The following is a 15,745-nucleotide window of genomic DNA, read 5'->3' as shown; positions in this document are numbered from 1 at the left end:
TAAGTGAGAACAATAACCACGGTAATTTGGAATTTGAAAACATAGAGAGAAAAAAAATCCTACCAAGTCCACTGGATTCTGTGAAACAATGGTGTGAACTGGGCAAATGGGTATAGACCACCTGTAGCAAAGCAAGGCCACACACACACATAAAGAGTTGTTATGTGACAGAGATGGCATGTTAATTCCCTCTCATTATGGATGAGAATGGTTAGTTACACACAGAAAAAAAGTGACAACCATTAGTAAAGATAAAATCATGTGACTATGCCCCCACTAAAAATTCTACTCCTAGATATGTATCATAAATAAACTCACATGTGTCTAGGAGAAATGTGTAACATAACAGTGAAATTGTAACATGAGTGAAATTGCAAAATAACAGTGAAACAGCAAACACAACTTGACTGTCCAAAATATATTGATCTAAAATAAAGAATCAATATATATTATCTATACTAGAATACCATTTAGCAATTATAATAAATAAGTTCTCAATAAACATTGCCAGGAGGGGAAAGGGAAGTGGTGAATAGAGTGTATATGGTCAAAGTACTTTATATGCACTTATGAAAGCAAATTGTTGGATGGGAGAATAAGAGAGAAATAAAGGGGGTATATTGTATGCATGTATGGAAATGACACAATGATGCTCCCTTGTACAACTAATGCAGGCTAATGAAGGAGAAACTATATTCCTAGGAGAGAAAGAACGGAAGAGCATGAGGAATAAAGAAGAAGTGATAGAAAAGCTAAACACAACATGAAGAGACAAAAAGGCAATAAAGAGGAAAATAGGAAAAGGTCTGCAGCTCTAATCCTGACTCCCCAGGAGAAGGGGAACCCCAAACCACAACCACAATGTAAGCCAGGCAGCACTGGTTACACCAGCCTGGGAGTCCTAGGGGCAGGAGGAACCTACAGTTCCCACAAGCCTCAAGTCCAGTGTGGAGATCTGGTCTGATAATGACTCCTCGTACCTGGCCAGGTAGCATTGAAAAATCTATTGAAGTTCTTTATTAAGAATCTATTGCATTGCTTGCCATATTTTGAAGAACTGTCCTCAACAGCCATCTTGGGGGGGACCTACTGTTTGAGACAGCTACTCTGAGGACCTGAAAGCTAGGAATAATCACCAGTGAGGCAATCTGGAGTCACTCTGCCACCATGAGAAGCCATCATGAAATGGGGAGGGTTGGATACAGATCCACTGAGAAGTTTAGGCCGCAGAGACCTCAGGCAATGGAGGGTATGAAGGTGGTCAGTGACCTCACCCTTTGTGGCAAGGAGCAAGTCATTACTCCCAAGAACTTGCAGATTGCTGCATTAGAAAACCCCCAAAGAATCTTCTTTTTGTTTTTTTGTGGCCCCATCTCAGTAAGTAAGATGGTTGTGATGGTGCATGCCTGTCATCCCAGCTACATGAGAGACATAAATAGAAGGAACATACAGACAAGACTGGCCTGGGCAAAAGAACTTGAGACACTATTAAGTAACTAAAAGCAAATGCAAGTATGGCTTATGTAGGAGTATACCTGCCTAGCAAGCATAATGCTCTATATTCAATTCCAGTGTAAAACACACACACACACACACACACACACACACACCACGCTAAACCTTAAATTAATAAATGGAAAGAAGTAACTAAAATCAGGATAAAAAATAATGAAAAGGAAAGTAAAAGAAAAATACAAAGGACCAGTGAAACAAAGAAATTATTCTTTGAAAAGATAAACAAGATTGACAAACTTATAGTCAAACTAATCACAAGGAAGGGAGAAGGCAAACTTAATAAAATCAAAATGAAACACGAGATATTACAGTAGATAATAGCTAAGATGACATACAAAGACTACCATACCCAGCTTGCTGGTTGAGATGAAATCTCTCTAATCTTTTACCCAAGATGGCCTCTAACTATGAGTCTCCCAATCTCCACCTTCCAAGTAGCTGAAATTACAGGTGTGAGCCACCATATCCAGCTCTGTAGTTAGCTAATTTTTGGCAGGAGTACCAAGAGGGCACAATAGGGAAAGAATAGCCTCTTCAGTAATTAGTACTGAGGAAAATAGGAATAATTCACAAAGAAGTGGATGAATTATGAATGAAATATACAAATTAAGAAAATATGAACATTTTACATGGAAATGAATGAAATTAGACTCATGTCTTGCATCATCTATATGAATTAGTTCAACATGAATAAAAAGGCTAAATATAAGACCAGAAACCACAAAACTCCTACAAGAGAATACTGACAGGGGAAAAGTGCCTTGATATTGGCCTGAGTCTTAAAATTTTAGATAACAAACTAAAAGCTCAAGCTGAAAAAAACAAGTCAGTAAGACTACACCAAAGTAAAAATCTGCATAGAAAGGAAGCAATCAACAAAATGAAAACATAACCTATAGACAGACAAAAACTTTTGAGGCATATCTGATAAGAAGTTAATATGCAACATTTATAAAGAACCCATAACTTAATAGCAAACAAAATAAATAACCTGATAGTTAAAATGGGCAAAAGACCTGAACATACATGTTTCCAAAGAAGATGATAAAATGGCATCAGGGCCAAGTGCTGGTGGCTCATACCTGTAATAATAGCAACTCAGGAGAATGAGATCTGAGGATCATGGTTCAAAGCCAGTCCAGGTAGGAAAGTCGGTGAGACTCTTTATCTCTAATATAAACTACCAAAAAGCTGGAAGTGGAGCTGTGGCTCAAGTGATAGAGTGCTAGTCTTGGGGAAAACAAAACACAAAACAAAACAAACAAACCTCAGAGACAATGCTCAGGCCGTAAGTCCCAGGATCAGCACCAAAAAGAAAGCAAAAAACCTCAGGTATATGAAAAGAATATTCATATCAAAGAAATATAAATTAAAACTACTATGAGATAGCCCTCCTAGCATTAAGATTGCTAATACTAAAAAGAGAAGAAATCTAGCTACTAGGAAGCTGAGATATGAGGATTATAGTTCAAAGCCAGTCTTGGCAGGAAAGTTCATGAGACTGTTAGCTCCAAATAATCACCAAATGCCAGAAGTAGAGCTGTGACTCAAAGAGCATTAGCTGTTAGCACTAAAGCTCAAGGACAGTGCCAAGGCCCTGAGTTCAAGCTCCAGGAATGGCACAAAAAAAGAAAGAAAAGAAAAAACAGAGAGAAGAAATAACAAACATTTGTAAGGACACAAAGAAAGGAACAGTACTGTGTTCGCTAGCTCATGGTTGGTAGCATGTAAGTTGCTATCACCACTGTGGACAATAGTATGAACAGGGTTAAGGAAATTACAAACAGAAGTGCCATATGACCCTCTTCAGGATGTATGTCCTTAGGGGATAAAATCAGCACAAAGATGCCCTACTACAGTGTACAATGCAGCATTATTTACAATATGCAATAATACTAACATTCATGTCAGTCAAGGATAAAGAAAATGGAACATCACTGAGCCTTCAAAAAGATAGAGGTGCTGGCACCTACTTCAAAAAAGCCCTTGGGGAGCTTACGCTCAGTGAAATGATCTGGGCACAGAAAGAAGGATGTTGCCTATTTCACATAGACGAAGAATCTAAAGGCAAATAGTTTTTAAAGACACAGAAATAGATAATAAAACAGTAATTGGAGGGGAGGGCAGAGGTAAAGAGAAAGATAATATAATTATATGTGTTATTTTGATTAAATAAGAGAAGTTAGTTATGTGAGTTTGCTTCATTATAAAAACTATTTTATAGTCAGTTATGGTGGCTTAAAACGTAGGTACTCAGGAATCAGAGTCTTGGGGGTGGCTGAGCAAGAAGCCCATAAGACCCTATCTCAGTGAATAGCTGTGCATACCTCTTATCTAGTTATATGGGAGGTTGAGGATTGCAGTTTTAGGCCAGTTTAGGCAAAAATAAAAATTTTAACAAAAGTTCCTATACTGCTATCTCAGTGGTAGAAGCTGAGCATGTAGTACATGCCTGTCATCCCAGCTATGAAGAAGCCTGAAACAGGTGCATCATGGTCCAGACACATGTCTAAGCAGGAAGAAAGAGCTTATCTCAAAAATGTACGACCAGCCCAAGAGAGAGTTTGGGGGTATGACTCAATTGTAGAGCAGTTGCTTAGCCAGCATGAGTCTCTGAGTTTAAACGTCAGTACCACCAAAAAAAAAAAAAAAAGATGTTACTATAGTTATCATGTAACATCATCTTGTAATCCTTGATAGACACAATAAAATCTATTTTTTAATTCCAGAAGTTAGAAATATTCTTTTATATCTAAAGGTATGAAGATGATTTGCATTGAAGGAGAAAGCAATATAAGAGGTTATTACCACATTGATCTGCCACACTGGCGCTAACATCATCTGTGCTCAAGAACGGGGTGGGGGGCGTGCCCAGTTTGAGCTGAGCTAAGTAAGCCAGCAACTCTCCCCAGAGCCAAAGGAGAGAAACGCCATCGTGTTCTCCTAGTACCTTTTCCTGCGTTGTGTGCCCAGCCCCTTTCTCCTTTTGTATTCTGGAAAGTCACAGATCTCTAAGAAAGAAACACAGCCAACCTCGTGACTCTGCCTCTTCTATAGCCACAGAAGACTTTCCTCCAAGCAGTAGAGAATCTGCTGTTTGGAAGAAAACACACATACACACACATACACACACACACACACACCAGGTAGAGTTCCTTCTAGTGTGGGCACGAGACAGTGAACAGAAAGTTTTTTTATACATGACTTTCTTTCCAGGCTAGTTGGCCAACAATTTATTACTGAGCCTAAAAACAACAAACAACTATATAATGTTTACCAACTTGGATAAATTTAGTGGATATTTAAATTCGATTTAATTTGTATATTTAGATATATTAATATATCTACTGGATACATTAAATTATATGATTTAAATTATAATAAAAATGTGTATCTTAACCCATGCTCTTAAATGTAACCTATTTCCAACATCATTTGTTTTCTAAATTTAATTTTATTGTCAAGGTGATGTACAGCGGGGTCCATCATCATTTGTCATATGATGAGACCTTATAACAAGTTGCATTATTTGGGGGCTGGGAAGGTGGCTCAGTGGTAGAGCACTTGTCTTGCATGCATGAGACCCTGGGTTCGATTCCTTAGCACCACATATGCAAAAAGAAAAAAAGCCCGAAGTGGCGCTGTGGCTCAAGTGGTAGAGCGCTAGCCTTGAGCTGAAGAGCTGAAGGGCAGTACCCAGGCCCAGAGTTCAGGCCCCACGACTGGACCCCCCCCAAAAAAAAAGTTGCATTATTTGATTCCTCCCTGTGGAAAGAATGCTTACCTTGTAAATACTGCCTGTGATGGGCTGAGAAGATCTACTTAGAGGAGATGTAAAAGAAGATTGAAATTTTAAGCATTAAATCCAGAAAGGAAAATGGTTAATATTATCCTTGAGTTCAAGCCCCAGAGCCAGCACTGATAAACATTTTTTTATTTTTTGTTTTAACAGATTTCAGTAAGTCCTAGGGATCTTCTGTACAGCACAGACTCTATGGCTGGCAATACTGGATTATATATAGAAATTTGCCATAACACTGCACCTATATCTCATGTCACATGTTCTTACCACACACGATACTATAAATAAAGAGTTCAGGAGGGAATTCTGGAGGCAGGCAATGACATGTTTATGACACAGACCACGATAATGGTTTCATAGAGTATATAATTTCTAAACTCAGCAAGTTATATCATTTAATATGTACAAAGTTTTCTGGAACTATCATACCTCAATAAGGATAGTTTTTAAAACTTGAATTATTCTTTTAATATAGTAAAAGGAAAATCCAAGCAAATAAATGAGTATAAAAATGAATGCAGGGGCTGGGAAGGTGGCTCAGTGGTAGAGCACTTGCCTTGCATGCCTGAAGCCCTGGGTTCGATTCCTCAGCACCACATAAGCAAAAAGAAAAAAGCCGGAAGTGGCACTGTGGCTCAAGTGGTAGAGCGCTAGCCTTGAGCTGAAGAGCTGAGAGACAGCACCCAGGCCCAAAGTTCAGGTCCCCCCCCCCCAAAAAAAAAAATGAATGCAGTTGCTGGGTGCTGTTGGCTCACACCTATAATCCTAGCTACTCAGGAGGCTGAGATCTAAGGACTGATGTTCGAAGCCAGCTTGATGAGGAAAGTTCATGAGACTCTTTTCTCCAATTAACCAACAAAAAGCCAGAAGTGGAACTGTGGCTCAAGTGGTAACATGCTAGCATTGAGCAAAAAGCTTAGGGAGAGCACTGAGACTGAGTTCAAGCCTCAGAGCAGGCACACTCACACACACACACACACACACACACACACACAAAAGATATTTCAAAATGTCTCCTTTATCAACTTGACTTAGTATATGCTATGGTTTTCTATTTGAGTCTAAATTGATACTGCAATTTCTTCAGATTTGAGGTCAGATATGATGTAAGTAAAACCTAATTACAAAAATAAGTCCTCAAAGGAGCCACAAAGGAATAAGACCTCAAAGAAAACAAAAATGTATTCTCTATTAAATTTCTCATAGAAAAGTCAGAAGCAAAGAGGAACTTTCAAGTTTTGAGATGAGATTGTAACCAATTAGATGAAAACAATGATATAACATGTAACTTGCATGTTAAAATATATCATGCATTAGATATCAACACGTAAAAGTCATTATTTCATCCACAATTAAATGGAATCTAAGATGAACTTAATTTTTTTTTTTTTGTGGGTCCTGGGGCCTGAGCTCTGGGCCTGGGTGCTATCCCTCAGATCTTCAGCTCAAGGCTAGCACTCTACCACTTGAGCCACAGCGCCACTTCCAGTTTTCTGAGTGGTTTATTGGAGATAAGAGTCTCAGGGCCTTTCCTTCCGGGGCTGGCTTTGAACTGTGATCCTCAGATCTCAGCCTCCTGAGTAGCTAGGATTAAAGGCGTGAGCCACCAGTGTCTGGCATGATCTTATTATTAAAGAAAAAAAAAGTATATCAAAGCTGGGTGCTGGTGACTTAGCTACTTAGAAGGCTGAGATCTAGAAGATCACAGTCCAAAACCAGCTGCAGCAGAAAAGTCTGAGAGACTCCATCTCTAAAATAACCATCAAAAACTGGCTGAGAGTGGCTCGTGGCAAAGCACTAGCTGAACAAGAAGCTGAGTAAGTATGTGGCCCTGAATTCAAACTTTAGTACCACAAAAAAATGTTATGTTCTTCACCAATTTAAAAATGTAGCCAAATCTGAATTACTATGAAAGGCTGCCTATTTAATCTGTTTCATCAGGCTAACTTATTAGTGGTAATAAAGTTTAGTTCAGATGGAAGTTTCAATGTGTAATGTCAAAGAGTATAGATCAACTTACTTACTGCTTTTCAACCTACTGCATGTATATTTCTTAAGGCCAGGAAGGGTTTCTCATGTTATTTTTCCCTTCATAAGAAAAAACAATTTAAATGACTCCTTTGTCTTTTAGGCTCTTCTCACATACAGGAGTGACCCAGCCATGAGAAAAATGTTGAATCATCTGTATTTCTACATCATGCCTGTGTTTAACGTTGATGGATACCATTTTAGCTGGACACATGTAAGTCACTTTGCCTCTTCAACTGAAAAGAGGACTAAAGAAGTCAGACATAGGACAGGAAGGTAGCATGGTGGACAGCCCACTGCGTGATTTCAGAGCTGCAGATAAAGCCTTTGCTTCCTCTCCAGAGCACCAACCTTTTGATTTCATTGTCATAGTTTACATTTGCATAAGGTTTCATATAAATAAAGATCTCTCCTTCTAAATGAATTGTGAGGGAAAAAAATCACTGGCCTACTCGTTTTCCTGTGAAAAAGTAAGACCAAGAGAAGGTAAGAAACAGGAAATTTGTGACAAAAACTGCAGTCTGACTCTGAGTCTTAACTGCTGATATAGTCCTTTCTACTCCCTGAGTTTCCCTATTCACAGAAGAGTTCGCCCCCTGAGCAATACACATCCTTCACTGATTGAGAAACTAAATGGCATCAGAAGGCCAGGTCTTGGTTATTTGCACCTGTAATCCTAGCTACTCAGGAGGCTGAGATCTGAGGATCATGGTTTGAAGCCAGCGGAGGCAGGAAAGTATGAATCTCAATAAACTATCAAAAAGCCAGAAGTGGAGCTCTGGTTCAAATTGGTAGAGCACTTGCCTTGAGCACAAATGCTCAGGGACAGCACCCAGGTCCTGAGTTTAAGCCCTAAGACTGGAACAAATAAAATTAAATGATATATAAATAAAGATGCATGAGAGTGACCTTTTGTGTTTCTTTCTTTGCTGGGTTTAGGATCGATTCTGGAGAAAAACAAGATCGAGGAACGGGTTTCACTGTCGTGGTGTTGATGCCAATCGTAACTGGAAAGTGAAATGGTGTGGTAAGTGTGGAACCTAATAAGGATTCACAAACCAAAGGTTCCTACAGGTATCACTCCGAAAAATGACAAGCCCAATAGCACTCTACTGGGAATCTGACTGTTTTTATGTATATAAAATCCTAATGAAGACACAAATAAGGGCTAAGAGCATAGTGCTATTAGAGCACTTGTCTAGAATGTGTGAGGCCTTGGGTTAGATCCATAGCACCACAAAAAATAGATAAATAATAGATAGATAGATAGATAGATAGATAGATAGATAGATAGATAGATAGATAGATAGATAGATAGATAATAAACCACAAGTAGGTACATTATTACTATAATTTGCAAAAGGATGGAAAGTTCTTAATTAATATATTAAAAATAAATCAGTTATTTAAATCTGTCAGCCCAATCCCTAAATTTGAATATATAAACATAGGGGGAAAAGATTAAGGAAAAACCTGTCACTCATCAAAACTAACACAGGAATCATGATTTTATGGCAACAAATCTGGTTAAATGCATTTATTCTCTTCTTAAGAGTGGCACTGATCCCACCTTCATGTGTCTGTGGTCATCAAAGCTATTATGTCCTTCTCCGGAACCTGCCAGTCTTTTAGTCACACAGTTCTTAGTCACTCACACTAGAAATGGATTTCTGCCTACTCTACCATTCATTGAATGACTGTAACTCAGCTATCAAGTAGGAGTGAAGACATCATTTTAAGGAAGGAAACCCTTTTACAGAATAAATCAGCAGGTATGGGGGTGGAGAAGGAATGAGAATTAGCCATGGCTATTGTACTTAACAACAGAAAAGGCAAGAGAAAGAAAAGTATTATAAAAATGCAGTTAGCCCTCAAAATATAAACCCTCAGAAATGAGGCCTATCTCAATTTCTCCTTCATTCACCATGTTTTGCGTTCTATATTAAACGCCACTACTCTCCATCCTACCCATTTCAGACAGAATTAAGTGGGCATGCATTCAGACTCCTTCCACACATCCTAATAGACAACAGCCCCCAGTCAATTAGAACTGGTGAATAAGAACATGACGTGGGTGAAAAATATATCTCTAAGTTATGACAGATATGCTTAATTCTGCCAGGCAGAATGATTCAGTCAATGTGTGTGTGTGTGTGTGTGTGTGTGTGTACGCGCGCGTGCGTGCGTGCGTGCGTGTGTGTGCGTGTGTGTGCACGCGCGTGCACGCTCCCAATACTGGGGATTAAACACAGGGCCTCACATTCTCCCTTAGCTTTTTCTTTCAGTGATGGCACTCTACCATTTGAGCCATACCTCCATATACAGCTTTTGCTGGTTAATTGGAGACAAAAGTCCCTGTGAGCTGTCTGTCTGGGATAGTTTCAAAGCAAGATCCTCAGATCTCAGCAAGGATTTACAGGTGTGAGTCATTGCTACAATTTCCTTTTGTTGTAAAGAAAAGTATGAGATTATAATAATCACACCCACATGACTAAGATGAACTAATACTCACGAAACGCCTAATTTACTTCCCAGCCTCATAGAGTGCTCTAAGTATCAATGGTCTGTCCCTTCTACCAGAATGGAGTGCATTAACTCTGTGCCTTAAAGCATATAGTGAAACAGCTTCTCTTCACCTGATGATGAGAAATCATAAGCATATTTCCAGTTATGGGGGAGCTGCATAAATGAAATAATGTGATGCTATAGATGGCTGTTTAGGTTTAGAAATTGTTTTCTCTAAACTAAACTGAAACCACCAACCTTATTTACTTTATTAGTTCTCAGCCTAAATGTTTTTATCTCTCCTTAAAACACATTAGGATGTGGTGAAACTTCATCTCCAGTGCAGCAGTATTAAGAGGTGGAGCTTTTAGGAAGTGATTACATCAACAGGATGGTGCCCTTGTGAATGGAATGGCTACCTCTATAAAAAGAGGACAGAGGAACTGGGCTCTGGTAGCTCATTCCTGTAATCCTGGCTACTTGGGAGACTGAAATTGGAGGGTTACAGTTTGAACCCAGCCTGGGCAGTAACATCTGTAAAATTCCATTCCTAATTAAATAGCAAAAATCTAGTCTGCAGGTATGGCTTAAATGGTAGAACTCCAGACACACAAGCGGAGCAAGTAGGAAGCTCTGAGCTCAAACTCCAGTACTTACCCAAAAAAATAAAGGAAAAAAAAGAAAGAAAAAGAAGTCGGAGGAACTGGTTTACATTTCTCACCATGTGAGGGTACAGCTAGCCAGCCTCATCAATGAAAATAAGCCCTCACCAGATACTGAATCTTCCAACAAATTTAATCTTGAGCTTTCCATCCTCCAGAAATGAGAGCAAGAAATCTCTGTTGCTTATAAATTTCCAAACCTGCTACAACAAATTTTGTTATAGTGGCTAGAATGCCCTTTAGCACAATAATATTACTGTATTATTAGAATATAGAAGCAATTAGAAGCAAAAATGCTTCCTCCTCCCTTGTTTTTGGTGGAACCGTTTGGAAGCTGATAATTAAGCAGCCATTTCATTGAATAGCAGACACCTGCACCCGTATGTATGTCATACCTAGCTCACGGTTGTCTCAGCTGGGTGCCCTCCGTGGAAACATCTAAATAACCTTAGCCAGCTCTTGCCTGTGTAAAGATAGACTGTTGGTAATATCCGGTTACCAGTGCATAGCTTCTTCCTTTCTTCCTCTTTGTTCTTCTTTCTTTACCCAGCATATTGCCTTCATACACACTCCTTCTTTGATTTCTTAGTTTCACCCCAGTGACTCCCTACTAGCATTCCTTTGATTATTTCTTTTTTTCAAAAAAATCATTCTTGATTTTTCTGCAATTCAACACTGGGAACATACAAGGGATTGTGTCAAATGTCGTTTGCAACATTATCTTGTAACATGCAGATGTGCACAGACTGGCCACTGCCATCTATCAGCCCAGAGCAGTTTCCAAAGCAGATTAAGTTGATCTGATGAGCAGGAAGATGTGGCTTCCTTTGTTCACAGCTTCCAATCCAACCCCTCCATCTCTGTGCATATTGGAATTAGATTGAGATAGTAAACCACACTGGAGGGATATATTCTTAGATCTGCAGTATTGAAGCAAGCATGAAATCCCCTTAATTAAACATCCAAATGAACATTAGAAATGACCAGGACCATTGAAAACCCTAGATGTCAGTATCAGGTTGGCAAAAACAACCATTTCTTTTTCTTAAATCACTGGGTGTGTCAGATCTGAAGAGCAGAACCTCAAAACTGCTTCTTACCACAAAAATCTGCAGCCTCCCATATGGCAGTGGTTATACATCGGGGCATCTGTGGAGTAAACAGGTAGTGGAGAGCACCCAGCTGGAAAAAGTTACACTTTCCCAACTCTCCATACCTCCCTGGGGACCAGATGCCAGGAAAGGAAGATCACTGCTCTGAAGTTCCAGCAGAGGGACAAACTAAGTCAGGGTAGTTGCAAGCTGGGACTAAATGCATACATTTTATTCATTCATTTGCCTAAGTTAATTGAGCCCATTACTCTCTGCTTGATATTGTGTATTTTTCTTTTCTCTACATCCTCTATGTCATAAACTTTGCAGTAAGCCCGGATTGCTTTTTTTCTAAATTGCAACATGTCTAGGAGACAGGCCAAGCCTTAACCCTTGAATAGACATGTGGCACAAACTTAAATAAGGAACAGAGTGGGTGAATGTGTTGGTGAACCAAATTTCAGACAAGGGAATTATTTTGCTCATAGCTCAACAATAAATAGACAAATAACCTAATTTTGAGAAAGCATAAGTGATTTAGACAGATATTTCTTCAAAAAAGATAGACCAGTGCAAATAAGCACATCAAAAGATGCTCCAGAGCATACATCCAAGCCACCAAGTAGCCCTTCACACCTGCAGGATGGCTGGGGCAAAGATGCACAATCCCAAGTGTTGGCAATCATGTAAAAAGGTGGAACTCATACTTAATGGTGAGAATGAAAAATGCAGCAGTTAATTTGGAAAACAGACTGGCAGTTTTTCAACAAATGAAGCGTGCCTTTATCCTATGGCATAGTAATTCCATTCCTCAGCACATACTCAAGAGAAATGATAACCTTGCTCCATGCAATAACTTATAATGAATGTTCATAGCAGCATTAGTTATAGTAGTCAAAACCTCAGTGTGTGGGGGGTGACTGTCTATTGGTTGATGAACAGGTAAGCAGAACAGGTATCCAGACTGGGAGAGAAGAAATATAATCTGTGGAGAGGTAGGACAGACTTTTGTAAGTGAAGACAGATGGGTAAGAGTAAGAACAGACAGTTTAGTGTGCTGACCAGCAGAAACCTCAAGGAAATGGAACTCCAAACAGTGGCTTAGAACTTGACTCTAAGGGATTCTTCAACCCAGAACAACAAATTTCAGGGAAGTAATGAGACTAAGGAAAGCAGTTTTAGGCTTCTGGAGGAAGGAAGGTGAAGATAAGGAGAATCTGATTGTAGATAGGGCATGAGGTTTGTTATGGAGATCTCTCTGTTGCTAGATCTGAAGGTTTAGTCACCTCCAGGGATCAGCTTCTGTCCTTCCCACTGTGCAGTAGTCTTTATAAATTTACATCCTGCTTCTTAGGCCAATAGGAGGAGAGCGGGAAGCTTTTCTGTGTCAGGTATTTCTTAAAAAAAAAAAAAAAAAAGTTTGGGGGCTGGGAAGGTGGCTCAGTGGTAGAGCACTTGCCTTGCATGCATGAGGCCCTGGGTTCGATTCCCCAGCACCACATAAGCAAAAAGAAAAAAAGCCAGAAGTGGCGCTGTGGCTCAAGTGGTAGAGCACTAGCCTTGAGCTGAAGAGCTGAGGGACAGTGCCCAGGCCCAGAGTTCAGGCCCCAGACCGGACCCAAAAAAAAAAAACAAAAAAAAAATTTATTATGAAAATACCAAACAGAGGGGTTACAATTACATGAGCAAGATGATGAGTACATTTCTTATCAAGCATTGTTGCCTCCTCCTTTGTTTTTCCCCTACCATCCCTGCCCTCCCACCTCTATGACTACACGCCCCACCCCTGCCAGTTGTAAAGTTGTAAAGTTTGTTTTTCATCATAGCATTTTGTACATCTCATTGTTGCAATGGGTCCACCTGTATCCCTATTTAAACAATTTGTTTTTGTTTCCCTTCCCCTCCCCAAATTATACAAACATCAAATACAGTGAAAACAGGGGTTATACCGTGAGGGAGGGGTATACAAAGCAACAAAACAATCACCTTCTAAATATGTTAGAAACAATAGCAAGAAAGAAAAAACCACCTGTGTCTTTATCTTGAGGTTCATTTTGCCTAATATCATCTTATCAGACCTTTTCTGCTTGTCTCAGACATATACGTTATTGCAAATAAGGGAAACCATGGGATCTATGTTTCTTTGGGTCTAGCTTACTTTACTTAATATAATTGTTTCCAAGTCCTTCCATTTTCCTAGCAAATGGGGCAATGTCATTTTTTCTGATGGAGACATAGAATTCCATTGTGTGTATATACCACATTTTCTTGATCCATTCATCTACTGAGGGGCATCTGGGTTGGGTATTTCTTAACTGTCTTCAATTCAGTGATCCTTCTGGTACTAGGAAAGTATGTTCTAGTCTCCTAAAATACAATGGAGTGTTGTTTTGTCAAAAAAGTGAATGAAGGCACCAGATATAGTGGTTCAAGCCTATAATCTTAGCTACAGGATACAGAGATCAGGGGATTGTGGTTCAAGGCCACCCTGGCATAAAAAGAAGTTGGTTGGAGGCATGGGTCAAGGTCAGGGAGGTACCTTGTAAATACAAGGTCCTGAGTTAGAAAAAACAACAACAAAAAAAACAAGAATGAGGTCCTGAGACATGCAGTATGGATGAATCATGAACGTTGAGTTAACTGAAATAAACCAATTTCACAAGATCAAATATCATATCATTCCATCATTCCATTTATATGACATTTGTAAAATAGGAATAGGCAGTCCCATAGGGAAAGAGAGTGGATCACTGAGGGCCAAGTGCTCGAGAGCAGAAGGAAAAGGGAGTAACTGCTAATAAGTAAGGGTTTTGTTTGGGGGTGATGAAAATATTCCTGTTAGATAGTGGTGGTGATCATAAATACACTGAAAACTGTTGAAATATACACTGTTAAATGGTGAGTTTTAAAATATGAGAATTATAGCCACCAAAAAAATAGATTGTTATAAAAGAACTTTTAATTTCCACTTAGGAGCAAATTAGTCACTTATTGTAATAGCTCCTAGCCAGGTGTGGTGCACATGCCTGTAATCCCAGCACTCAGGAAGCTGAAGCAGGAAGACCATTGGTTCTAGGCCAGCCTGTGTTACACAGAGCAAAACCATATATGGAAAAATAAAACTAGTGTGTGTGTGTGTGTGTGTGTGTGTGTGTGTGTGTGTGTGTGTGTGTGTGTGTGTGTGTGTGTGTGTGTATCTGTGTATTTTGCTTCTCTCCCTGAGAAGATTACCTTGGTATAGATATACTTACAGTGGTTGTATATATTCTCATGGAACATCTGAGGGGAAAGGAGAAGCCATTATGTGGGTTGCTTTCCAGCCAACGCCTGTGAGATAACAATAGAGGCCACTGGCCTAATTCTGAGGAAAATGAGTTCCTGCAGCTGAAGGGCTTTTGTTTCAAGAGATTTAGCTAGCTGAAAATCGAAGCTGAATTATTGTGAATATATATGGAATTTCAGAGGCTAAATTTGGGACAAGAAGGGGTGTGGATAACATTGCTACTGTCTAGAACTTGGAACTGGGGACTCAGGGATGGCTAAGGAGGATTTTAATGAAATCATTCCATGAGTATGACAATTCCTAGCATTCTGTCACCACTGCCATTGGTAATACTCGGTGTGATCTGCTCACTTCCAAGGATTTTTTGAGTTGTGTCTGCTCTCGAGGGAGATGAGGAACTGCAGAGTTTGGCCTCAAGGAGTTTGTTCCAGGGAAAGTAGTTCACAGAGGGCTTTCAGAGACTTGTAGGCCATACAAGAATGCTCTGCCAAGCTTGGTATTGGTGACTGACACCTGTATTCCTATCTATTTAGGAGGCTAAGATCTGAAGATCACCGTTTGAAGCCAGCCCAGATAGGAATGTCTGTGACACTCTTATCTCCAATTATCCACCTAAACACCGCAAGTGGAGTTGTGGCTCAAAGTGGTAGAGTGTTAGCTTTGAGCATAAAAGCTCAGAGAGTGCCCAGGCCCTGAGTTCAAGCCCATGACCGAGAGAAATAAAAAAATAAAAAAGAATTCACCAACTAATAAGACCATGAGTGTCCATTACTGGAGATTTATAGACAAGATCTAGATAATTTGGGACTAAGGATGAGAGTAAACATCAACTAGATGGTAGAACTAGACTCTCAAGATT

The 15,745-nt window shown here is 39.5% G+C and overlaps 1 protein-coding gene across 1 annotated transcript in view; it reads left to right on the top strand.

The window, feature by feature from the left end:
• The window catches only part of Cpa6 (carboxypeptidase A6), a 272,271-nt gene that overhangs the window by 208,158 nt on the left and 48,368 nt on the right, over positions 1–15,745 (top strand). Inside the window, exons 7-8 of the mRNA XM_042666133.1 lie at positions 7,449–7,559; positions 8,285–8,372. Coding sequence (XP_042522067.1) covers positions 7,449–7,559; positions 8,285–8,372 — 199 coding nt within the window. The remainder of the gene's footprint in view (positions 1–7,448; positions 7,560–8,284; positions 8,373–15,745) is intronic.

Source organism: Dipodomys spectabilis, unplaced genomic scaffold (assembly GCF_019054845.1).
Source record: "Dipodomys spectabilis isolate Male_0828 unplaced genomic scaffold, ASM1905484v1 ptg000015l, whole genome shotgun sequence".
Classification (NCBI taxonomy): domain Eukaryota; kingdom Metazoa; phylum Chordata; class Mammalia; order Rodentia; family Heteromyidae; genus Dipodomys; species Dipodomys spectabilis.
This window is presented reverse-complemented; position numbering and strand designations above follow the sequence as displayed.